The 26229-nt window shown below is 35.8% G+C and overlaps 1 protein-coding gene across 3 annotated transcripts in view; it reads right to left on the bottom strand.

Moving 5' to 3' along the window:
- Positions 1-260: 260 nt before the first annotated feature.
- Positions 261-26229, bottom strand: part of EPRS1 (glutamyl-prolyl-tRNA synthetase 1) — a 39389-nt gene continuing 13420 nt past the window's right edge. The window contains exons 10-34 of one of the 3 annotated variants that reach the window (XM_035565410.2): positions 25949-26182; positions 24457-24541; positions 24063-24122; positions 21614-21724; positions 19786-19922; positions 18849-19056; positions 18279-18391; positions 17533-17650; positions 17062-17439; positions 16002-16226; positions 15050-15298; positions 14020-14250; positions 13431-13696; positions 12075-12126; positions 11082-11291; positions 10882-10954; positions 10261-10340; positions 9815-9916; positions 9011-9166; positions 8691-8888; positions 8154-8327; positions 5418-5578; positions 4136-4214; positions 901-965; positions 261-628 (exon numbers count right to left, since the gene is read on the bottom strand). In XM_035565410.2, coding sequence (XP_035421303.1) covers positions 478-628; positions 901-965; positions 4136-4214; positions 5418-5578; positions 8154-8327; positions 8691-8888; positions 9011-9166; positions 9815-9916; positions 10261-10340; positions 10882-10954; positions 11082-11291; positions 12075-12126; positions 13431-13696; positions 14020-14250; positions 15050-15298; positions 16002-16226; positions 17062-17439; positions 17533-17650; positions 18279-18391; positions 18849-19056; positions 19786-19922; positions 21614-21724; positions 24063-24122; positions 24457-24541; positions 25949-26182 — 3916 coding nt within the window. In that variant the 3' untranslated portion in view covers positions 261-477. The remainder of the gene's footprint in view (positions 629-900; positions 966-4135; positions 4215-5417; positions 5579-8153; positions 8328-8690; positions 8889-9010; positions 9167-9814; positions 9917-10260; positions 10341-10881; positions 10955-11081; positions 11292-12074; positions 12127-13430; positions 13697-14019; positions 14251-15049; positions 15299-16001; positions 16227-17061; positions 17440-17532; positions 17651-18278; positions 18392-18848; positions 19057-19785; positions 19923-21613; positions 21725-24062; positions 24123-24456; positions 24542-25948; positions 26183-26229) is intronic. The other 2 variants (XM_035565421.2, XM_035565430.2) reach the window with 2 other exon arrangements.

Below are 26229 nucleotides of genomic sequence, written 5' to 3'. Positions count from 1 at the left end.
AAACTTAACAGCAAGTCTGTATTGAAAATTGAAAAATTTACAAGCTTTGAAGTCAAAATTAAAAACAGTCATTTTATGTGTAAATTTTATGTAGGAACACTAAACTGGAGTGTTTATGATGTTCTCTCCAATCTTTCAGACATTTTCTCAGAGAGTACAAGAAAATATGCACCAAAAAGGAAAAAAAAAAGACAAAGACATGAGCAAGGTATATTCCATCCTTCCCATTCAGCAACATAGAAAAAACAACCAAAGCATATTACAGCTCACGATACATGTTTATTATTAGAGGTGTTTACAGAAAAGTCTGCGAATTACTGCTAGTCTAAGACTGACAATTGGGGGTGTTTATGGTTTATGGCTTTGTTTTTTGAATCATCTAAAAAGTCACAAAACTGATTAAGTTTGGGGGCTATTTCAGTCTTATTAAAAAAAGTTCAATTCACAGATAAAGGAGAAGGTGCTTTCATTAGCAGTTTAATAACTACGACCAAATAGGGTGTAAAACTTGGCAGGGTTTTTGCCGCAGACACATTTTGCCCCACTCTGTAGTTCACGGAGAGGCTGAAAAGGTATGCAGAGACTTTTTGCTCCCATGGAGGGGGCGCCAGGCTCAAGATCTTGATCCCTGAAATAAAAGCATATTCGTAAGTAAAAACCTTTATTTAAAAGCGAAGATACAATAAAGTGTATTATGCATAAAATCTCAAAAACACACTAATTAGTCTGAAAGTTTCAAATCTAAGGGTGTAAGTATACTGTATTACACAGGACAGCAGGAGCCAAGGGCGAAGACTGTACATGAGCGTTACACCCACATGCATCTTACATGCCTGCTTTACATTCAGAACATTTTTATTTTGATCTTGACAGATCCTCTCCAGTTTGGTTAAATTTTACCTGGCAGTGGTCTTCTTGATCCAATCCTCACACTCAATTTCCCCACAGAAAGGGATTTGTACAATCTGAAATGAAAGGGAGAAGGGGTGGAAAAAATGAGCTATGCATCTAAAAAAAACTTCTCCTTGTCTCTGGAAGACTCCTAAAGTTTAAGATATCAAATGTACTACACGAAGTCGAAACACTTCTGACTGCTACAATTAAATTTTAATATCCATATCTCATCAGAGTAATACATAAACATAGTCATCCCTCCACAGTATGGCATGGAAAAACCTACGCAAACCCAACACAGCACTTAAATCAAGTCAGGGTGCTGCTTTTATTTTTCCCCAATGTCTTCTTATCTGTGGAAAGCATAAATACTATTTTCTATTGGAAATACTCTGTTTTTCAGGAAAAGTTTATATTTTCCAAACTGCAGAAAAAAATCTTTGCTTACATGGTGCAAGATAATGCCTTCTTCATTTTAATTCCAGTACTATGAATTTTCATATTTTCTGAACTAGACAGACATACAAATTTAAAGATAAAACAACTGACAAGAGCACATATTTTCTTGTAGAAAAAAAAAATGGTCCATATTTTCCTGCTGTTTTGAATGTTAGATAGCTGAAAAAAATGAGAAAGTAAAGCTGAGATGATCTCATACAGTCCACTCAGTACTACTGTCAGTGAGTGTAGCAAGTCTCTTTTCCCAAGTTTTGTACTCTATTGTTTTTTTTCATTTTTAATGCATTTTCAGTGAAATTTGAGTCAAGTACTAAAAATTAAGACTACTGGTAAAAAAAAAAAAGCACCCACACACACACATTTGAGCACTCATGTAGTGCTAATAGCTGAGGACAATATAGCTACTAAATTCTGCTTGCAGAATCATTTTAATTCTATCAATACTGTGAATAACGTTTACTGATCTGTGGTTTTCTTTCACCAAATTTACATCCTTAGTGCAGAATTCTCAATTTGCCTTGAACTGGAACACACCTTTATTAAGCTTCACTTTATAGCTTCACTTTCTTGCAGTGAAGAAAGGAACCATTACGACTCTAATTTTGCTCACATTAGTCTTTTGCTAGTTAAAGTTTAAATACACATGCAATTATTCTTACAGTTTGAACTAAACTTTGCATGCAGCTTAAAAGAACACAGAAGCAACCCATATTTTTAAAGAGTTAATAGCCTACATTTCAATTATAGTCAGCGGAAAACAGTAACAGGAATTAAGCAGGAGTACTTCAGCTTACAAATTTTCTTCTTAAACCACAGCCAGTGCTAACAGTATAATTTGAAGAAATTACAGAATACACGTGGCATAAAATATCATCCATACAACATATAATGGTAGACAAAGTCATAAAATGACAAACTTCAGTTTTCTCAACTTAGAAATGTAAAAATATTTGTTCATATTTCCAAGTTTATATATTAAACTATATTCAAGTTCTAATATAATATAAATAGTAAAATTCTCTTGGAAATCTCTAGAATCTAGCTGTACATGAAACTGAGTATTGGATATTGAAGACCAGGCATTTTACACATTGGCAGACACTATCATTTGAGAATTCTGCAGTAGGAGGAGAAAAAAGGGTATACCTACAGCATTAATGAAAATTAAAAGGTAACAATTTATGAACATGTACAAATATGCAATTAACTCCACATTGTATTCTTCCTCTTGGAATGAACTTGACTCTCCATTTCCGCTGATTTTTACATAAAAGCTTATTTTTTCCCCTCGACTGTTTCTTTGTCTTGAAGACTAGTATAGTTTAGAGGGGTGCTTATTTTGGAAGCATATCTTGAAGTCACATGTAGTATTATTCAGAGAACAGCAGTACTATTTGAACACCTATATGGAGCAGAATTATTTGTTAAGCAAAGACTAAAGATTTTTCCGTTAAAATCTACCACCAGAATCATTAGATGCTTTAGAGAGAGCTGCTCTAAGGAAACAATACTTTGTAGTCAGCAGGAAGAACCCCAAACCATTTCAAAACAGAGTATTTTATGCTTTTATTTAGTTTTGTAAAGGAAAATAAGACAATACTGCTACTTCAGCACCTATGTACAAGAACATCTAAAATATCCATATCCTCAACTTCATAAGCATGCTAAATCAGTCTCACCTCTGATGTTCACAATCATTCCTTCAAAACTAGCTATAAATCGGATTCAAGTGCAATAGAAGCAAGAAAAGAGTGTGATCAAAAGCCAAGGCTAACTTATAAAACTATTTTTGAAGCCAACAAGAGTAACTGAGTTCTTGACACTCTAGCACTTTCCATCAGAAATTCTGAAGTTTTCAGAGTAGACCTAATTGGTATACAAAAAAAAAAAAAACGACCTGATCTCTCTATAAAATGCACAGTCTTAATGATTGATTCTGAGGATTCTACTACTTCAATACATTCGTCTAAATATATGAAGAATTTCACAGGCTGAGAGCCGGTGACAGAATTTCAGGGTTAATGGGAGTGGATCTCTGAAAAAGAATAAGAGGCTCAAATCTCTGGTGAAGATTTAATCACTCACCTAAGTTTTAAATGCTTTGCCAGAACTTAAGTTTTTCACAGATCTCTAGTATGTCTATAAAGATAGATCAGATGAACTCAGTCATCCACCATTATGGGTTATTCTTACTATCAACCCAAGGAGGGTTCTGATTCCCAGCAATTCTCAATGAACTCAATGGCTTCTACTCAGGTCATAAAGGCAAATCTTCTCTGACGTAAGTAGCATGTACTTTAGACTCTAACTTGGACGCTATCACAAGATTTGACAAGTGTTTTTCACTGTTTTTATTAGCACAATGACAGTAGCTTATCTTAATCTGAATAAAATATTTACATTAATCTCTCTGAAAAGCACCTTCTAATAAAAACACAACACTTTAAATGTAAATTATCAAACTGCAGCAACATAATTCACTTCAAGGCACTGTCACCTCTTACACAGCACTAGAATTTTACATCATATTTAATACATACAGTATTTCAGCAAAAGAAGAAATAAATAAATTAGCTTGGAAAAGCTGACTTTTTTTTGTGCAGCTCTACAGGTGATGCTTCATCTGCTTGTTAGGGGAGAGTTCTGTAACAACTACAACAGTACGTATGGATGGATGGATGTATACGCAGTCTTTGAAGCTTTTAGCCTCTGATTATCTGTAAGGGACAGGAAGTGTGTGAAGGCACTTAGCAGGATTTTGGAATGAAGTAAATTCCCTTACCTTTCCTGAATCAAGCTCTTTTTGAAAATCTTCCATATTATTGGCTACCACCATATGACTTTTTAGGTCCTCAGAAGCTCTAAAAAAAAGAGGGAAAAAAATCAGTCAGGGTAGGCTTATACACATAACCTCACTGGCCAACTGCACCAAGTTTTCAGAGTTAGCCAAAACAAAAATTACAAGAGAAGCTATATATTAATTTGAATCTTCCTAATCAGATTATGTGTTTCCACCATTCTGTCCTCAAAGAGATAACATTTTGATTGATTGCTAATGGGCGGTGCAGATAGCTGCATATTTTACTGTGTTAATTCACAATTGTGCACATCATTTCACCATTGACCAACTGTAGACAGAAACAGATAAATACTACAGGCAACTGTGTTTTGTTTTGTTTTTTAAATTACGTTCTAAATCTGAACAACAGAATGCTTTTTAACTAGGTAAACATATTCTGCCTGTAAACAAACTGATCACCATGGAAGGAAGTACATTCCAGCAGTCAAACTCATCTGCCATGGTGCTTGATCAGCCAGTTAGATCTTCCTAAGTGTGCTTGGGAACAAGAATTTGCAGTAACAGACATGCAGGGGATTTGGGATATGCAATAACTGAGGGTGACAGAACACTGGAACAGGCTGCCCAGAGGGGTTGTGGAATCTCCTTCTCTGGAGAAATTCAAAACCTGCTTGGATGTGTTCCCGTGTAAGCTAATTTAGGTGTTCCTGCTCTGGCAGAGAGATTGAACTAGATGATCTTTCAAGGTCCCTTCCAATCCCTAACATCCTGTGATTCTGTGTGAAACAACAGTTTGAAAAGCATTTGATTTCTTATGAGAAAACAATTGTATGAAAGTCAAGAGGACATAGGGTCTTACCATACACTTCTGAAAATAGATCTTCAACTACTGAAGCTTCTTTAACAACTTTGTATCTTTCAAAATTCCCTACCAAAAGCATCTTTTGGAAATGAATCCCATACAATACCATCCAATTAACTATTTATCATATATACATATTTTTTTAATTAATACTTTACAAGAATTCACAGAAGTATTTTTAAAGTCAGTTCACAACCTTTAACATTGCGTTTCACAAGCACTTAAGGAAAGTTCTGTCAATGTATGTGAACAAGTTCTGGAGGCAGAATATGAAATATCACAAACAGAAAGATGGGCCAAACCTGTCTTTCTGAACAGTCTAACCAATAAATTGAGAAATTCTTCTGACAGGTAAAGTATACCTGTGATTAGCATAGCCATTTGTTATATCACTCATTTTACCTGTTATATAGGTTAGCGTGGATCTCCTCCAAAATCTGCTTCAGTTTCTCTTCTGCCTCATGTTCTGAAAGAGTCAGCTTCTGTCCTGTGTCTCTTCTGACAGCTACAAACTGTTGGCTTTTCATGTCTCGTGGTCCCACTTCAACCCTGACTGGAACACCCTTAATGAAAAAAAGTGAGAAGTTATAATGAGTGATTCTCAGATGAGTTAATATTCTCCTTTCTTTTGTTTTTTGAAGCACAGTCCTATCATACTTTATTTTAAAATCTTAAGTTTCTTTGAAAGAAATCAGCACATATTCCACCGCTTTTATTAATTTCTGTCTTTCCCATCCACACTCTCTTCACTTGTGCATCATACCTTGCTCCAGTCTTGTTTCACTTTCAAATGTATGAATAAGAAATAGCAGAAGTTTTGTTAAACATAGACTTAGTATCAGTGTTAATGGTGTGGAATATTTCACTACAAACAGATAGCTTTATGTAAAGCTTTTATGCTTCATAAACTTCAGTGGTAAGAACCATGTAATTTCTCATCTCCCTTAAACAGGCATACGAAAAGTTCCCATTTTACTAGTTAGTTAAGAGTCTACTGAGTTCAATTTATTTTCCTCTACATCCTGATGTCATGTGTGTCATAAGCTGCACATATTTTTTCAGTGGAAAGGGAAAGGCGGCATGGGAGAGTGGGTACATGAGCATGTGTTGTGTTCTATTTGTTGCGGACTTCTTGGTGCTGCCCAAAGATAGGACAAAAAGCAGTAGGCAAAAACTGAAACACAGGAGGTTCCACTTGAATATGAGGAAAAACTTCTTTACTGTGAGGGTGGCAGAGCACTAGAACAGGTTGCCCAGAGAGGTTGTGGAGTATCTTTCTCTGGAAATATTGAAAACCCACCTGGACATGAACCTGTGCAACATGCACTAGGTGACCCTGCTCGAGCAGGGGGGTTGGACTAGATGATCGCCAGAGGGCCCTTCCAACCTCAACCAGTCTGTGATTCCCCACACCCCATATTCTTCATACCATGAATTAATACATTAAAATCCATCTCAAGGATGCAATATCTACTCCTACTGCAAAGCTACATAAAAAGCTGTTCAAAGTTATTCCTAACAACTTAAAAATTTTAATTTATGGTATATTAAAAAAAAAAAAAGGTTACCATTATTAAAACTCAGCAAAATATATTTCGCATTTCCATTCCATTTTCTAACTGTAACAATTTTCCAGTGAAAGAAAGATTCCTAATGGCCACACAGGAAAACTAGCTAAGAAAGAGCAATTGAACTACAGCCAGACACTATAAAACAACTAGTAATGACTTGTCTGTCTTTGGAGGTAGCATGAGAAATCTGCTAAGCTGAGAAACAGATAAGGTAAAGTGCTTTCCAGTTCATTCTTGTACTTATTACTCTAGTATCCTTGTATGTTTTACCCTATTAACTTCCTTATCAGTACTCAGTAAAAGGAGTTCACTTTGTCTGCAATTACTTTGAAGATGCAGTCTATGTATTCTACTTGTTCTTATCGTGTCAGAATTTAAGACAAGAAGATAAAATACGTTTTTTGGGGGGGAAACATACAGGTTGAAATTCAGAAGGGGTGAGGGGCACCAGATAACTTGGAATTAGTGAAGTAGCACATAAGCCATTTGTGAAGTCATGGCTGCAGGAGCCCTGAACAATGCTGGACTACTACCAGGGCAATAAAGTTTTTCTCTTTGTGAGCTGAATACCCAAAGTGCTCGTCTACCACCAAAGCTCTATGAAAACCTGCATTCATGCTGAGAATACTAATTTATTTTTTTTAATTAGGTCTCTTATTTCTCAACATGATTCTAAATGAAGGTTTTACGTATGTATTTTGATGACATCTAGCTACAACTCAAATATAAGGAGACGTATAAATGGCTTATGCTGAATACTTTAGTAGATTTTATAAAAAGCATCAAGTTTGCCCCCTGGTGCACCTCCTTGGTAAACTTTTTTTTTTTTTTTAAAAAAGCCTCATAACATGGGTTCTTGGTATTAGAGCTTCATTTTTTAAAACGTAAGAGGTTAGACAAAAGAAAGAGAACTTGGAAACAACGGGAACTTTCGACTACTCAGGGACCTTCTGTCATCTTACAATGAAGACAAACAAATTAATTTCAAATTCCAAACAAAAATATGATCCTGTAACTCACTACTGAACTCACTACATTGTTCAATTTCTACTTATAGTTTCATTCCGTTCTGCTATTTTTGTTTTACAAAAGCCTCTTATAGTTGATGAAACAGAGCTGTTTCTTTCAACTACTATACAAAGGGCAACATAATAGTGTTTTTTTTAAATCAACAAAATTACTCCCTTCTTTGTCAGTGCTATACAGGTTTATCTCCTCTGTTCCACTGTGTGCAAAGAACACACTGTTGTGACCCTGGAGACACTTGGTATTTATACAAATTTTTAAACATGCAGTTGATTTGTAGTAATAATGCCATTTTCTAAGTACATAAGGTGAAGACTTGAAAGTTCAAAAATTGCTAATGACATGTTTATCCTAGCAAATAGCAAGTCTCAGAAAACACTTTTTCTTCATATATTAATAAAGAGAAATCCCAATAGAGGTGATCACTGATTATAAGGCAGTAATTGCCCACTTAGAGAAAACATCCACCTTCAGAATAAAAGACACACATACATACCCCACATTTCAGCTTTGAAACACCTTCTAGAAAAAAAAAAAGTACCTTAAGTTCCCAATGATTAAACTTCCAACCAGGTGAATAGTTGTCTCTTAGATCAGCACGTACACGGATATTAACACTAAGCAGCCTTTTACGATATTCATTACATTTCTTCAATAAAGCCTCTTTGTCGTCTTCAGAAAGGGAATTTGTGATACCACAGGGAATAATTACAACCTGCAATATAACATGACAGTTATTTCACATTATAATAAACTTAGCTCATAGTTATTATATAAGCTTAAAAAAATATTGTGGCCCACTAATTTATTTCACTATCTTAGAAGTAAAAAATATATTTCCCTTTTCCTTGAAATTATATAGATAAAATTATTTTACATGGATGGACTATTAAAGGGAGCTTGTCCACCACAAGCACCCTAATGATTTGTATCAAATTTATACAGCGCATTCTGTAATTAGACAGCTCCTATCCTGTGTTAAACTCTTTGGTGCCTGATAGGAAAAGCTCAGGAATTCGAAGACAGGTAAGGAAAAGAAAGGGTATTTTAAGTCATATTATGGACAATTTTTACACACCTGAACGCAAGCTACTCGAGGTGGGAGCACCAATCCCATGTTATCTCCATGAATCATTGTCATTACACCAATAGTTCGAGTTGTAATGCCCCAGGAATTCTGATATGCAAACTGTTTTTCTCCTGGTTTCTTGGGATCTTCAAATACAATTTCAAACATCTTTGAGAAGTTTTGTCCTAGGTGATGTGACGTTGCTCCCTGAAATAGTGACACACAGAAAATTCTGCTCAATTGAAAGTTAAGTCTCACTAGTATTAGTTTAAGGCTTCCATCTTACTACTGTATTTACTGAAAAAAAAAGTCTTCTAATAGACAAATACCTGGATAGCTCTTCCACTGGCAGATATAAATGCTTCTACAGTTGTCGTATAATCACCCCCAGCAAACTTCTCCTTTTCTGTCTTCTTTCCTTTCACAACAGGTATTGCTAGAAGATCTTCGTACACTTGAGCATACAGATCAAGTATCTGCATCACCTATGATGAACATGCTATTTTAAGAATTATTCAGTATTATGTATTTCATGAAACATGAAATTATTTATAACCAAAGTATTAGCATCTAAAACCTTAAAAACAAACAACATTTTCCTCAAAACTGTGATAAAAAAAGATTTCTTCAACTGCTTTGCATGTTGCTTCATTTTCTATGAATGAAATAGCAACAAATACAAACCATGACAGATAAGAAGAGTCATGGCAAAAATGTCAGTCCAATGGTTATATTGACTTCTACTTTCCAACTAAAGTTTGGATATCTGCTATGTAAATAAGGATATACCATGATATTTAATGAAGCATCTGTTTCTGGGGAAAGTACTAAAGTTGTATTTCTTACAACTAGCAAGTTAACTCATTATTTAGACTTTCAAGGAAAATTAGAATCCTCTATGAAGGTCACACTCTTCCAACTTGTCATATTGTTTGAAATGACTAAAGCCTTACACTCAGGTTACTTCTTAGAGAAAACAGCTGCTAGCACACTTGACATTGTTCATGAGGGCTCCCAAAAAAAGCTATACCAATTTCCACCAGGTCCTAACTAAAAAGATTTGTTTGTGTTGCCATGGAGTAAGATAAGATAACTTTCTGAAAGCAAAAGCGCCAGCGCATTTGCTTTTTTACCTCCTCTGCTGCTTCTTCGTATGTTGCAAATGCCGTGTGGCCCTCTTGCCAAAGGAACTCACGAGTGCGAAGGAAAGGTTGAGGATGCTTGAATTCCCAACGCTATAAACAAGACATAACAGGAAACAAAATTGTATGCCATGATTAGCACTAAAGTGTCAAATTATTTATTTAAAATAGTGTTTATAAATACGTTGCCACTTAAAAGTTCAAAAAATCTGAATAAAGCTAAAAAAGTCAACTATTTACAGCTTTGTACTTAGTATCAATATACCTTAGTAACGTAGATTTTATCAAGTGAGAAAAACAGATCACAAACCATGTTTATACTTCTGCCATGAAATATGTGCCGTGATTAGTATCATCATGCCACGTCCACCTAAAATAATTGCCATACACTGCACTTAGGATAGAACAGTTCAGTCAGAAATTATGTACTGACATACCACAACATTGCACCACTGATTAAGCTTGATTGGAAGATCCCTGTGTGACTGCACCCACTTTGCATATGCAGGATACATGACTGTGAAAAGAAAGCAGTTTTGGTTCTCTGCACAATACAGCCACTTCATGCCAAAACTTTTTCTTTGATACATGTAAGCTTAACATTCTCTGCTGTGAGAATTACACTTTTATTTATAGTTCTCTTTAAAACATATTTTTTGTCTTAACACGTTTTCACTGAAAAGAACTTAAATTTTATCCTGTCTCTTTAGAAAATAGCTTGCTTGATGTTTTTATGCAGGATGTGGATCGAAGTACAATCAATCCAAACCTTAGTATATAAAATATTTAATTAAAAAAAATTCAAAGTCAATTAATTTTCAGGATATTAATGAAAAAGTTCCTGGAATGTAAATGTCCAAGAGAAGTCCATTGAAGGGAACTAATAGTGCTAGTGACATTTGCTACAGACAGCAGTAAATTTTAGGAAATATTGTAAGGAGTTATAGTAAAACATTCTAAAAGATGGGTTTCCACTTTTCAAAAGGGACTTTATTTATCAGCTTCACTACATCAGTAACTGTTTTCTTTACAGCCAAACTGAATGACAAGAAGTTTACCTGTTTCACTTGTGGGACGTACAGCAATTGGTTCAGCCAGATCTGTTTTCCCAGATCTTGTGACCCATGCAACCTAAAGGAAAAAAAATAATTAAAAATCAAATAAATCAAGTTTGAAGAAAACTTCCTTTCATAGTCAGCTGCAGATTAAGTGGTTGGGTTTTCTTGTACTAAGAGTAAAATAATGTTTTGAAGTGTACCTCAGGGGCAAAATCAGCAATATGAGTCTTCTCTTTCTCTAGTGCAGCCTGGGATACAAACATGGGGAAGTAACAGTTCTCCACGCCAAGTTTCTTGATCTCTGCATCAAAGAAGTTCTTGATAGATTCCCAAATGGCATAAGCCCAAGGACGAAGAACATAGCAGCCACTCACATCATAGTATTCTATCATCTCTGATTTTGTGATCACCTTTCAAAAGAGTTAGATACTGATGTTTCAATTTCATACAGAAAAAAACACTCGATAATTCAAGCCTATAGCATGCAACTCAAGTCTCCTATTTAAAAATATTTCAGCTCAAAATTTAGCAAAGATATGTGTTGAGATTGCTTTTGTTACCTTTAAGAGAAAGTTAAGCAGGAACATTAAGTTCTATAATAGATCTGAATAACGTTGAATTTCATGAATCCACGGTAAGAGACAGTAGCTAATTTCCACGAACCAACAAACTGCTTTTGCAAGAACTTTCTCTAGCTCACATCAGAAGATTTGTATTCCTTTGGGCTTATGCAAAAATTGTAGTAGTAGCAAGAGATAATTTATAACGCTGATATCTTTTTACTATCTTTCTTAAGTAACCTAGTCATCTCTTTTCTGCCCTTCTGTGACAACAAACTCCTTCAGTATTAACAGATCATAACTTTTGTTATACATCATCTTGAGATGAAATAAATCTTCCAAGCCTGTGAAATTCCTATCACTTCACTAACATTTTGTACACTTAATGAAAGAGGAATTCATGCACATGAGTTATGAGAACACACACACACTCATACTTTTTACGGCCTACTTTAATTTATTCAGCTCTTCAGTCTAGGCACTTTTATCTGAGACTATGATAACAACATAAGAGCAAGTACTTCAATACGTATTTGAAAAAAAAGAAATACAAGATAATATATTAAATCAATATCCACTTTGGCTTTATAAGAGAATGAAATAATTCTTTAATTAAAACTGGTGTGCACTTACCTGAGAGAACCAATCTGCAAGATTTTCTTCTTTCTTAGCTTCTAGACCCAGCCTATGGTATTAGAAAGAACCAGATTTGTGCCATTGAGCATTTAGCAGTGAAATTTATCTTAATCTTTCTTTCCCCCCGCCCCTTTGGTTGGGGTGGGAGGACAGAGCGTGAGGGTGGACCTTAAGGGGGGAGGGAAGGAGGGAACAGAATATTTTAGTTTTATTTCATAATGCCAACTTTTTTTTTTTTTTTCCCCTCCTGACAGTTCAATATGAATTTGCTGGTATGAATTGCTAGTAGTTCCTCACTGAGATAACAAGTATTTTTAAGAACAGCTCAGTTTCTTTTCCAGTGTTTGAACCCTTCTAATTCTCACCCAAGGTTGTATCAAGGAACCTCATAACAATTCACCAAAAAAAACAAGCACCACCAATAAGAACATAAGACTAACCAGACATACACACAAGCTGTGTGTATTTTTAAAAATTTCTTACCCAGCCTATGGCTACAGTTTCAATAAACAGATGCAACTTGAGTTATCAAATTAAACATATCAGTCACTCTAAGACAGAAAACTGACTCTTTAAAAAATAAAATAAAAAATAAAGATAACTAGTAAATCTCCAAGATCCTAAAGAAGGCTAAAGCCCCTCAATTTTAACCAGATTCAAATGACAATAGACAAAAGTAAAGCTTCCATATATCTGTAAGCAGAGATGTGTTTTTAAGGGTGAAAAATACATTTCTCCAGAATAATTTTTATACAAAATAACCACATCTCTAACATGTAATCTATATATCTGAAACAGGAAAGAAATAGAGTTGCATAATATTTGCTGTGAAAAGATCTCTACACTTTCAGCATGGGGGCAGGAGAAGGGATGCACCGCAATCATCACTGGAGAGTTCCATATGCAAAAGGAGTGCCAAGCTCTGGGTTGGGCTTACATACTTCTCATGGTACTCACAGCATGTATTTTGGAAACCTTGGTAAAATAAAACAAGCACAAGACTTTTTTCCCCCCCTATGGTTTATATTGAGCAAAACATACCAGTGCATTTGCGGAAGCAAATAATGAAACACAACAAATTCCCAATGACAGCTGAGCCACAATAAAAGACCATGTGCATTGCCTTATGCTTTCTACAGGCTAAGCAGGAATTCTCCTCGCTAGGATGATGAGGTACAACAGGCACTAAAACTTCAGTCACTTGCTTTTGCTTGATCCCAAATATAAAAATTAATAATTATTTCGTAATTGTTCATGCTTTCAAGTGAAACAAGAAACCTGTAAATATCTAAAATCTGAATAGAGGTAAACAGTTCTGGTTCTTAGCAAATAGATTAATGATCATATCTTTACCTCGTTTGTTTCTTAGGGCCTTGACCTTCTCCTGATCCACTTGAGGAGAGATCACTACCACTCTGTCCTTGCAAAGGCTCTTTTTTTGGTCCATCATTTTGCTTCTGTTGCTTACTCTGCTTTTCTGACTTGTTCTCTTTCTCTTTTTTCTTCTTGTCTTTGTCATCAGCACCACCAGCAGAAACTGGTATATAGTCAACTCCTGCAACAGACTTATACTGGGCCTTCAACTGAAGAAGTTCCTTAACAGCTGCATCTATCTTTTCCTTGAAGGACAAAAAAAGAAATTCATACAGAAACCACAGAAGTAAATGCTTTATCAAAAAAGCAAAACAGATCTATGTTTGGCATTATGGACATCCACAGTGTTGGGGGAAAACCTCTGCAAAAGTTGATACTTAAATGTCTTAACATTTTAAGGACCATATCTGACAGGAACAATTTAAAAAGCACATTTCAGATCTCTGAATTCAAATGTTGCCTATTCTGAATGCACATTTCTAATTCCTATAATCACACTAATTTGGAATAGATTTTCACATTTAAATACACATATAAAAATGTAGTATTACAGTATTTTATTTTATACCTTTTCTGCTTTTTCTGCTTTCAATTTCCTAACTTCATCTCCTTTAAGAGCTACTTTGTTAAACAGCGCTTTAGCTTCAGGTGTGTCAGGACCGCTCTGTGCTGTATTTGATGCCTGGGGCAAAGCACCTTGAGCTGCTGGCGGATGTCCAGGCTTGTAGTCCTGTCCAGTCTTCTCCTTATAGTCAGCTTTTAGAGAAAGAAGGAGTTTTACTGCTTCATCTATTTCATCCTATAGGGAGGATAAATAGCAAGATGTACTAGTGAGAACTAAAGACTGAACTGACAAGAAACATTGATTTTTAAGCTAAGAAAATAAAATTTCCATCTAGCAATCAACAGAGGGCTTCATAGTTAAGGAAAGACGCCGGTAATAGCACCATGTTGCCCCTAAGCAGCAGAAGTGTGTTTAAGCATTATCACATTGTATGAGAATGTTCCCCCTACCCCACCAGGCCAGCTACAACCAATAACTGCAGCAGAATCTACACTGAAAAACACAATAAACTGTTTTAGAAAAGGACTTGAAAAAAATCCACAAGACAAAACAATTCTACAGCATAGAAATATAGAGGGGGAAACAGCAGCAGCCCCTGAAAACGCATAGGTTTGTCTCCTGCTCCTTTCCACAGCTCTCACTGAATGTGCTAAGTTTTGATAAGTCTTGCTATTGTTGTAGCATGCTAGATACTTTTATCTTCATCTGTTACAAACACAGCAAGAAGTAAAACATGTTAAGAATTTCTGCAGGATTGACATTTGCCATGCTTGTCTATTCATCTAGATGTCAGAGGTGAGTTTGACTTTTTACATCAATAGAATTTAGAATTTTTGTCTTGACGTTGAGAAAGTATTCAGTATCAGAGTGAACTTGTGTGATATTACCAGACCATGCAAGTTTGATAGTTAAGCTCTGACCAGGATATAAGGGAGTTTATTACACCGTTTGATTATTATTTGGTGAAATATTTCCCCCCAGCGGCAAAACATGGTAAGAATTGCAACTGATTACTCTCTATTTACTGTTATACCTTGGAAGCTTTCTCTGCTTTCAGTCTGCGTACCACTTCACCTTGTTCAGCTACATTATCATAAAGTGTTTTGCAATCCACTAAGCTACAGGGTCCCAAGTCACTGCAGCATACAGAAGATGGAAGTGTAGTAGAAGACACACAAGGAGGAGCTGTAGGTGGATTTCCAGGCTTGTACTCTTGACCTGTCTTTTGTTTGTATTCTGCTTTTAAATTTAGAAGAACTTTCACAGCCTCATCTACTTGTTCCTGAAGCAAGGAAGGAAAAAAAGCAGTTGCAGATAAAGAGAGAAACAACATAGATACAACACAATAGCTAAAATAACATAACCTTTACTAGAGAGGGCACTAACGTAGCTGTTGTAATACAACTTCTAGAGGTAACATGTTAGTAGCAGTTGTCATTACCAAGTTCTGCAGTACACCTTTTAGCCAGAATACCTATGAGCTGTTACATATAGGATTTAAACAGGCAGTATATATGCAAGGGCTGATTTCAGTGCCATGAAAGCTCCCCATTTAAGCAGCTTAGTTCCATGAAGCTATAGCAGTGCATAGCTCTGTGCACAGGAGAATGGGAGCAAATTCTCAGACTCTGAACAAAGAATGGGTTCCCTTGACACATCAGATTACCACCAAATTCATAATTGCTGTTCTAGCCTTCAACTTACAGACCTTTTTTCAAGTTACTGCCTATATTCTCCTTCACTTAGCTTGTACTATTAAAAAAACAAAAACCAAAAAACGTGTTTATTTTTTTTCAGGCTCTCCATGCACTACCACAGAACTTGTGAAGTCAGCTGTATCAGCTTAAGAGAATTCAGGAAAGCATTTTATGGAATTTTAAAGTATTTGCTTAGATTTTGTTCCCCAAGTTTTGCAAAACCTGTAATTAGGTTTTAATCTAAACTGAAAATATTGTTCCACTCAGAAGTATTCACTGCTATTACACCTTTGAAGCTTTCTCTGATTTAAGTTTGCGGACTACTTCGCCTTGTTCAGCTACTTTGCTGTACAGAGATTTGCTGTCTACTGGACATGGAAGAGTAGAAACAGGAGAAGACTGAGCAGGAACTAAGACCACAGGTGGGCTTCCGGGTTTGTACTCCTGGCCTGTCTGTTGTTTATATTCTGCCTTAAGGGATAAAAGGACTTCCACGGCAGCACCTATCTGATCCTGAAAGAAAGAAAAGGGCAGAAAGAGGGAGAAAAAGATGTAGAGACATGAGACTGAAGTGTACATTAAATTCTTTTATGAAAAGACCTGCAGATTATGTACACCTATTCCATTTTCTTAAATATTTAGTAGAGTTGTTTCACCTATTATTCTCCTAATACAACAAAGTATCTGCAGTTAAGGAATATACAATTCTATCTATCCTGTATAAAATTATAACAATAAAGTTTAGATCTTCCCATTGATTTAGATTTTATGGTGCCACCAAGACACTATTATGAACAGTACTTAAACCACCAGGCACAAAGTGTATTACTTCCCATCTTTTTTTTTGCTCTGCATTAGAAAGAATGAACACAGCTACTAGTAGCTATGTTTCTTATGTTCAGATCCAGCCAGAAAGATGTCTTAAAGATATCGGTTGTATTTGGATCATTACTTTTCTCTTCTTTTTTAAAAGAATCTCTAAACAGCAACAAATTAATCCTATGAAGTCACATAATTTGACTATATTTAATAAAATGAATAAATAAAAACTGCAGGACATTTTTACCCCAAGGACCAGATTCAGATAATTAATCAATTCATGCATTGGGATAAATGCTTCAGAACTAAGAAATGTTTGTTAATATCAATAAAAATGCAAGTAAATTCCTAGCATTTTGTCATATTTCTAGCTAAAAGATGAATATTGGAAAACGCAAGTCTTGATAGAACAAAGCTCAGTCAAAATTATGATCAGTCTGAAAACATTGAATCAACCCATTCACCTCCACAGGCAGAGGACAATGGGCTATGCAAACACCAAAAAACAAACAAAATAATAATCATCCACCTTAGGTGCTTTCTCAGCTTTCAGTTTTCGGACAACTTCCCCTTGCTCTGCTACTTTATCATACAGAACTTTGCTGTCCAGGGTACCAGAGGTCTCAAGCTTTGAAGACACACACTGTTCATTTACAGACACTGGAGGACTTCCAGGCTTGTACTCCTGGCCTGTCTTCTCTTTGTATTCCGCTTTCAAGGCCAGCAACTGTTTCACAGCTTTATCAATATCTTCCTTTACTGCCTTCTTAGCTTTCAAGTCACGAACTATATCACCCTGTGCAGACACCCTGTTGTAAATAACCAGATGGTCTTCAGATGCAGTACAGGTTGGAGTAGAGGTACCACCACCAAGTGGAGCAGGCTTTCCTTTTGCAACTGAACTAGCCTTTAAACAAACAAACAAAAAAAGCTAAATATTCAGCACGATGACCTTGTACAGTAACACATTTTACAGCACCTTTTAAAAACACAAATTTACCTCTTTCTTCGCACTTTCAGCCTTGGTCTTCTCTTTTGACCCAGATGTTGGCATTTCCTTAGTATGTCCATCAGGAATGTAAATCAAAATGCATGGGGCTTCTTTACAGCTATAAGGACTATAAGAAGATTTATAAAAAAAAAAAAAAAAAATCAAGAAATACAAGATAACACATAAAACATTTATTGCAACAAATGTTCTGCTCTTCAAGTTGCTCTTTCACAACTCCATATTTACCTTTGTATACAATTGTAGTTATTCAAATTTACATAATCGGAGATCTGTATTGATCCCTGTTATGAACAGTAAGTTCTCTTTATATAATAATGCTATGCTGAACTGCAGTGTAATTTTAGATGTTTGATAATTTTGTAAAGAACTGTTACAATGAATATTTGTGCACACTAATGAGGCAAATGACTGTTTTAATCTGTAACATTGCTCCCTAATTTATATACTTAGAATCAGAACAAGGAAACCTGATCTCTACTAAATCCAAGCTAGTTGAGATGCACCAAAAAGTGCCACACACTTGCCATAGACAGTTGAAAACATAGGAACATAGACAAAAGCCATGATAGTCCACAAAAATAACCCACAGAAATGTGGTGGTAAAGAGGAAGATATTTGCAGCATTGGCAAAGTATTGGCAACATTACTCTTGACATGACGTGTGAACATCTTAGAACACAGCAAATTAAAGCAAATTCTGTGAAGTCTGCTTGGGCTGTTCTTAAGTAGCTTACCTCACTGGCTCATAGGGTTGATCACAAATAAAGAATCCTCTTCTCTGAAGTTGTATTATGTCCCCTTTTTTTAAATCCCTAAGGCAAGGATCACCTAACATCAGTTCTTCTTGCTGTAAGAGCAAATAAAAATCAGGTAAATCAGTCCAAACCTAACAGGGCACAAGAAACAGGAGGAAAAATGGTAAAGCTGTTGAAGGATAGTGGTAATTTTTCTAAGTGTTGATGTGTCAGTTAATTCCAGAGGCAGCAGAACAAGTACTCGCAAGAAGATGCCATATTATAAGAATGCAACATGACCAAAAAAAAAATTAAACTACTGGTCCCAGATGTGTAAGAGCCAGGTAATGCATGAGTATACAAAATTACAATTCAACTCACATTATTACATTTCAGTTCATGTTATTATGAGAAGTTGAATGGAAAACATACGAACAAGATACACACCCTTTCCTTGTTTGACAAATTAAGTTTGTCAAAGTTTTAAAAACAGTCAAAAAACAGTAACAAGAAATAGCAATGGCAAAAAAAATAAAGCTTTGTAAAATATAAAGGGGAAAAATACTTTACCTTGCTATTTTGGTTGATATATTGCTTGAAATCCTCATCTTTACCTAGAACTGGCTTAGTGATTAGATGCTCATAATTAACACAGACAGTTGGGATGAGTGGCGCACGTGGAGTATCTGCTAACCAAGTGATCTTAGTGGTTTTTTTGAAGTCCTTATTCTCTAAGTTTAATTTGGTATCGATGGACAGAATTTTTCCACTTGAATTTCTACAGGAAAACAGAAAGGATGAGAGCAAAACCTAAATGACTTGTTCTCATTTGATACTACAGTACATCAACAGATCCACTGAAAAAAAAAATTGTTCAGAGTTCAATTCTGAAGCATGGAAGATGTAGGACATGGAAAAGTGTAGTCACTGCTGTTGAAGTTCTCCTTTACTTTTGATTTTTTAAATATCACGAGATACTTCAGAACATGGGAAAAATCTCTACCTATTTGTTTTACATTCTGTCTCAACTCACTCCATTCTGCCAGTGTCTCAACACAACTATTTCCAAAATATTATGACATTAACAGTCTCCTTCCCTCACCCCAAAAGTTCTGCAACTTACATTTTGATTGGTTTAATCGTTTAGAATGCAAAAGCGTGTATTTCTTACAGAATAAAAATTGTCAAAATTCCAAGTTGTGTGGTTTTTTTTTTGTTTGTTTGTTTGTTTGTTTATCTGACAAAGCTGTTTCACAGTGGAACACCACCAACACATAGACAACACTCCATAAGGGAGACATGCAGTAGGATGTCACCGACTGGTGATTTCAGACCTGGATCTATAGTAAAACGTGCTCTATGCCAAACATCCAGCTTTGTGATATATTTCAAAGTAGATATCTCTATATATATGTGGACAAGCACTGAAACTGTTAAAAGATACCTACTACAAACATCAACAAAAAGTTGAAAAACAGAAGTTAATTTCATCTCCCAGTATTTTTACCTGTTTAATTTAGTGATGATAATATTGCCCCAATTTATGAATGTAACCACCTCTCCCTCTGTCAGGGTCTCTGCATCTGCACCCTCGATCAGCACTCTGGAGCCATACCACACAGGTTTCAACCCAACATCGGCATTCTGTGAAAAATGATGTTTATTTCAAAGGAGAGGCTATTACACAAACTGGCTAAATTTAATGCAGTGCTAAAACACTGCTTTCTTTATGACAGAATATAGACGAAGATAAAAGACTTAAAACAACAGTAACAGAAAGCAACAGTATTCCTCTACAACTATCTCTCAGGTTTCTAGTTCAAAAGCGCTGCATACGTTCCTCTGACAGTACATTCAAAAATTATATCCCCAACAATAAGTCCAACACAACTGACAGCAGTTAGTTGTGTTAGCTGACCCTATTTCCTTCAAGTCTACATGTAAGATCTTGAAGAAGTGTGAAGACTAACTTTTAATCAAATTTTCATCTTGTTATGCAAATTCACTTCAAAACAAGTTTCTTAACTCTCAGCTTCACTTTTTTACAATTAATATGGAATTAAATATGCAACTTCTCTCAGCTGGATAGATTTTTAAATATAGTAATATTATGGTATTGCTTAGAACAATAAAAATATTCAGCTTTATAGCATCTAAACGATGGAGTTTTGCTTGTTTGTTTTTGATTTTATTTTATTTGTCTTTAAATGCAGACAGATGGGAGCTCAGAATTCTTCAGCTGATCAAGAGTTCGAAGTTTGTTTCTTCTGGTCAGTAGAAATTTGTTTCTTCTCGTTATTTCATTACATACTGGAGGCATCATTTTTAATAGCAATATTTTAGCATGCAGGCTTGTATCTGACCAAACTTCTTTTTGACTCTAAGAGTCACAATTCTCATTTGCATCTACTCAAAACCTGTTTCCCTGTGAATCCACCACAGGCAAAAGGGCAAACTAGAGGCTGACCTTTAATTTACAAGAAATTGCTACAGGTGTATTCAGAGCAACAAAGTGAAGAAGCAAAAAAAAAAAGATAAAAACTTGTAAAACATTTACTTGCTTCTCAGTTAAGTTTGATATCTAAGGGATGCTTTCAGAAAAGCTGAAGTATAACTTGAGATGTCATGCTCGAAGTAAAGCATCTTTCCTAACTGTAGTGGAAAGAAAAAAAAATGCACCAGCAACACAGGCCCCTTCTTAACAGATATTACTCTGTGAATTGATTTAGTTACTAAGAGTTTCAAATCAGTAAGAACTGAACTCTTGCTGGTAACTATTTGCTATCTGAATTTAAAAGCCACATCCAAAAAATCCATATAATGGTAGAATTAACAGTGTAATATTTCACTTTTCTACGTAAGTCTAATTTTATATAATATTTAAAAGAAATCTTCCCCTTCATCCTCCCCATGCTGCACTCCTCACTCTTATGGATAAGCAGTACCTACTGCACAGTAACCATAAAGCTTGAATTAAACTTTATATTTAAACTTCTCTGTCAAAGTTTGTATTAAACAATAATAAAAATAGTCTTAGCCTCACTCCATGTTTGTAATATCTCACCTCTTCTGAAAACTCCCTTTTGTCATGACTTTATCTATATGCTTTTGTAAATATATACACTGCAGTTTCCTACATCATTCTCTTAAATGAACAAACATGTTCAGTAATTGCCGACTTTCTGACAATTTTATGAAAAAAAGCACACCTTGGTTTTATCTCCCGCGGTCCAAACAAGTTAAAATAAGGGACTCTCCTTGCTGACTGCTCTAAGCCAATGTACTTCCAACCTTACTGATCTGCAATACAAGAATATTAAGAGCAAAGCGAGAACCTTTGGATGTTTAGCCACTTCTTTCACCTCCTCTTGAGCTTCAGGAACATTTACTGGGACCACTGCGTCTTTCAGTAAAGCAGTGTACCGAGGAGCTACTGGGTCTATAACCTACAGAAAACAAATGAGGGGGATCATGAATATATGACATTGACAGAGAAATAAGATGTTGTATGAAACAACAATAAAAAGGAATATTAATTGGTATTCTTTATGTTACTGCATTTTTTTAAATGTTTGCCTTAATGTTACTTTGACCCAAATGTATAAAAGATAAAAAGTGAGAAAACAGTGGTAATAAAGAGAGAGTTTCCCTTCTTTACTGAAGTACTTTGAGTAAAAACTGTGCATTGGATACTGCCATCAGAAGTAACCAAATTTATGAACTGATACCACATCGGGAAGATAGTAAGAAGTACTTTGATAGTTTTACTATTTAAAAATGGTATTAAATCTGGAACACTTTCTAGGTAGCTGAACTTAAAGCAATCATTTATTGGTGCAGTTCTCTCTTTTGTCCAGCAGCACAAGACCTGATCCCATACTAATTTTCCAGGCGAGTACTCCAGGAATCAGGGACAGACCTGGCTATAGAGGAAGCACCAATTAAGTCTAAAATTTTAACACAGCAGCATTAGATACTATAATAAGGCAACATCATAATATTGGCTTCATCAGGATATCTACAACTTGAGTCTGGCAAGGAAAAGATACCACCAAAACTTCTCTCTGCATTTTTATTGTTTATTCTCAAACTCAGCCAAAGCAGTTTTCCACAGTGTTTTTCATACCTGAAATACTGGTTTGACTGTTCCGAGGAACTTAAAAATATAATTCAAGTGAAATAGGTCTCTAGGACCAAAAGAGATCTACCAGTTTAATTGGAAGCTAACACAAAGGAAAACATCTGCTTTTATTAATATAAAGTGACTACCCCCCAGTTTATTCCTGCTCAAGGAAAAAAAGTATGCAGAAAATGTAGGAAAGAATAATTAAGTGCTAAATACTTGACATAAGCAAGTAAGATGATAGATATATTTTAAGTCACATGTTCATAAGTTGATAATTACTGAAGCCAGACTCCTAGATGTTAGAGACATTTTAAAAAAGGACATTCGTATGCATTTCAAAGCATATGTGTTACGTGATTTAATATCATAATTTTGATAACTAAACAACTGAATTTTACCATGTTTTTACTAGGCTCTTTATTTTACTCATAACCCACAATCCTGCCTCAGACTGCAAATGTTAAAAATTTTGTAAATATACTACTGATTAACGTGTAAGAGTTCTCACACTAATCAAGTCTTTGAGCTTAGAACTACCTGTGTGCAAACAATTGCTTTTGTTCATAATGCAGTTTGCAAGTTATCTGCACAGACAGATGTGAACAAAATTGACTAATAAATGCGGTGCTGTCTAAGGAGTTGGAGATCTAAGAAAGTCAGTTTAAAAGGCAATTCAAAAAATAAGCCCTGACAGTCCATCCCCCCCCAAATTCAATTCTTAGTCATGTGTATGCAGCAACAGAAAGAACCAACTCATAAACCTCTGTGTACGCAGCAGACCAAATGCAAAATACATGAATGAATACAAGACACATGCCAGACAAGCAAAAGCTACTTAAATGAACAGATCTGGGTACTATCTAAGCAAAAACGAGCAGGAATCCCAATGCAAAATAACAGGTGTTTCCACAATCACACAAAATATGCAATCAGCATTCTAATAATTCGCCTTATTATAGTGTCCAAGCATCCGCTGCCAAAAAGCAACTAACCATGTCAAGATGCAGTATTCCTTATTTGACATTCAGTTAGAAACATTAGCAGTGCTGGCTTTATCTACACAGGCAGTATACCCAGCATCTTAGACTTTTGCCACTGAAAGGAAAAGTGGCTGACATGAATCAAATTGAGTAATACATAGATTTATGTTAACGGATAAGCCAAACCAGAAACAGGCAGCATTTTAAAGCTAGGAATAATGCATTTTCAGTGGGTTTGTAGAGCTCCTGTTATATACGCAAATGTGACTGTGCTATGAAGCTGCAAAAATGATAGCTTATGCTATGTATGCTTACAGCACTGTAAGCTATATGCTAAGGTAAAAAGCATTGAGTAATACCTTCTTACAGATAGCTCGCAGCTTGAAAGCAGAAAAATGAAATGCAGTTTTCATATCAGCTTTACATATATCATTATCTTTTCCCATACTACTAATTAAGGCAAGTAAGTATTGGTTTAGGAGAATTGACAGGATTAGTGCTAATTCAGGTTAGAAAGGGGAGGCGGGGGGGACATTCCATTTTCCTGAAAGTGTGCCAAATGATGCAACATATTGCAACTGCTACTTGTGTTGATAAGCACTCCAATGAATGCTAGATTTTCTACATATTCCAGACAGAGGATATCACAAGTAGTTTCAAATTCAAGTAAACACATACCTTTTTGTTAAAGGACCAAATTTTATCCCACTCCATATTCACAACAGATCGAGAGGAGCCCTGGAAAACAAAAAACACCCATGAATATACAGTCTAGCTATTAGATCCATTTAAAACAAAGTCATTTAAGGACTAAGAACCCTCTACTATTTGCATTCATCAAAACAGTTTAGATAGGCACCTCGAGCTTGCAAAACAAGTAATTTTTTTAACATGATACCTGTTACAGCATTTTGCAAGGATCTGCTCGGATGTTCTAAAGCAGTACACGTGAAAGCAGCAAGCCTTCAGAAGAAGAAATCTAACAGTCACACAAGTATTTTAACTGAAACTTCATGAAAACTTATCCTTACCAAGTGAAACTCAAATGATCAGAAAAGAAGGAAATACCCACCTGAGCAGCAATAAACTGTTTTAGACCTTCAACTGTCATGCCTCTTCTCAGGACACCACGCACAGTGGGAAATCTTGGGTCATCCCTAGTAGAAAAAAAATTTATCAATATCACATGTTAAATTCTACCTATTAGTTAGATTACTCAAAAACTTTACTGCTGCATGTGAAAGGCACAGCTTCGATGCACTGTGCTTGTGTGAATGAAGAGTTAGATGAGAAGACCTAACTGAAAAGACTAAGCTCTTTTCCATAGAAAACATCTGGTGGAGATTCTCTTCTGCTTCACCCCACGGAGGTAAACCATCTCTTAATGAAGTAGCTCTTCTCATATGTCTGTTCAATCTTAAGTCTCTCAAAAACTGACAAGGTACATGTTGTGTCCCTATCACATTACATCCTTTTCAACGGATCCTTCTCAATGGAACATTCTTCTCAACGGAACCTGAAACAACAGGGCTTGATATCTACTTGCTCAGGAGAAACCAGAAAGAAGAGTGACAATGGCAACGTTATCTCTCAATGACAGAAGTGATAGAATTCTATGATTTTCTTGTTATGCATGAAATGAAAAGGCCTAATCTGAAACAATCTGAAATGCAAAATACATGTGGTGGGAATACGGATGAAACCTTGCCAAGGCCCTAACACAGAGGCTTATTCAGGGAGAGGTGATCATACAATAAATACATAAGCAGGAAAAAAAAAATGGCTCTAGTAGAGTAGTTGCATGCGTAAGCTTGGAATCTAGGCTTCCAGCAGTCGGAAAAGAAAAACAATCCAAAATAGGCTTATATGATACCTCTAGCCAAAACACTCAGAGGCAGATTAGGTACTTGCATAAAATGATACCCCAAAGGCTCAGCAGAGAAGTACCTAAAACCAGGCCATGAAAGACACTACAATAGGTTGTCTGACTTGGAATTATCCATGAATTTCTTCAGAATTCTTTACTATACGGAAAGGACTTGAGACGGTGTGTTCCCACAGCTAGGTCACTGTAGGAAAGAACCAAGGAGGAGTCTCTCTACACTTTGACCTAACTGCAGAAGTGTAAACCCACTGCTCATCCTTTCTAGGAAAATACACAAGCTACCAGGCCACCAAGAAACCTCTATCTTCTGCAGAAATCCAGTTAACAATCAAAAAAGAATGTAAGATAAAGAAGTGGGGAACAGAAGGGAGGAAAATTTCTGGCATAGCTCAGGAATGTATCTGATGACTCGGTGTGGAAAATGTGTAAGTAGCAAGAGCCCCAAAATAAGCTACCTTATATTTATTTTAGGATATGAACATGCATATACACAGTTACCATAGCATAGTAAACAGTCACATTGTGCATTCAGAAGCCATTGTAATTAATCTGTTCTCAAATTCTGTTTAAATATTTACTCATGCTGCTTTGATACTTAAGCGCTGTCCAAAACAGAAAATGCATGCATCAGTCACAAGTATCTTCAACAACAGCGCTGAACTACAAACGAGTAACATACCATCCATCCACGAGCCCTTCGTTGACAAACCATGTAAGCTTTCTCTTGGATAACACAGTGTTGTTGAGGTTTAGCCTGCTGTACTCCCATATATATGGCTTCCTTATGCCCAGTGCCTCGATGATCCAGTAGAATTGTTCATCTCTGTCATGGTATTCAGTTGTTCTAAGTGCATGTGTGACACCTTCAATAGAGTCAACAATGGGGCAGGCAAAGTCGTACGTGGGATAAACCCTTGAAAATAAAGACCTTCAATTGGCAAGGCAGAAGAACAAAACACT

Source organism: Cygnus atratus, chromosome 3 (assembly GCF_013377495.2).
Source record: "Cygnus atratus isolate AKBS03 ecotype Queensland, Australia chromosome 3, CAtr_DNAZoo_HiC_assembly, whole genome shotgun sequence".
Lineage (NCBI taxonomy): Eukaryota > Metazoa > Chordata > Aves > Anseriformes > Anatidae > Cygnus > Cygnus atratus.
Note: the sequence above shows the minus strand (reverse complement) of the source record. Positions and strands in the feature narration are given on the sequence as shown.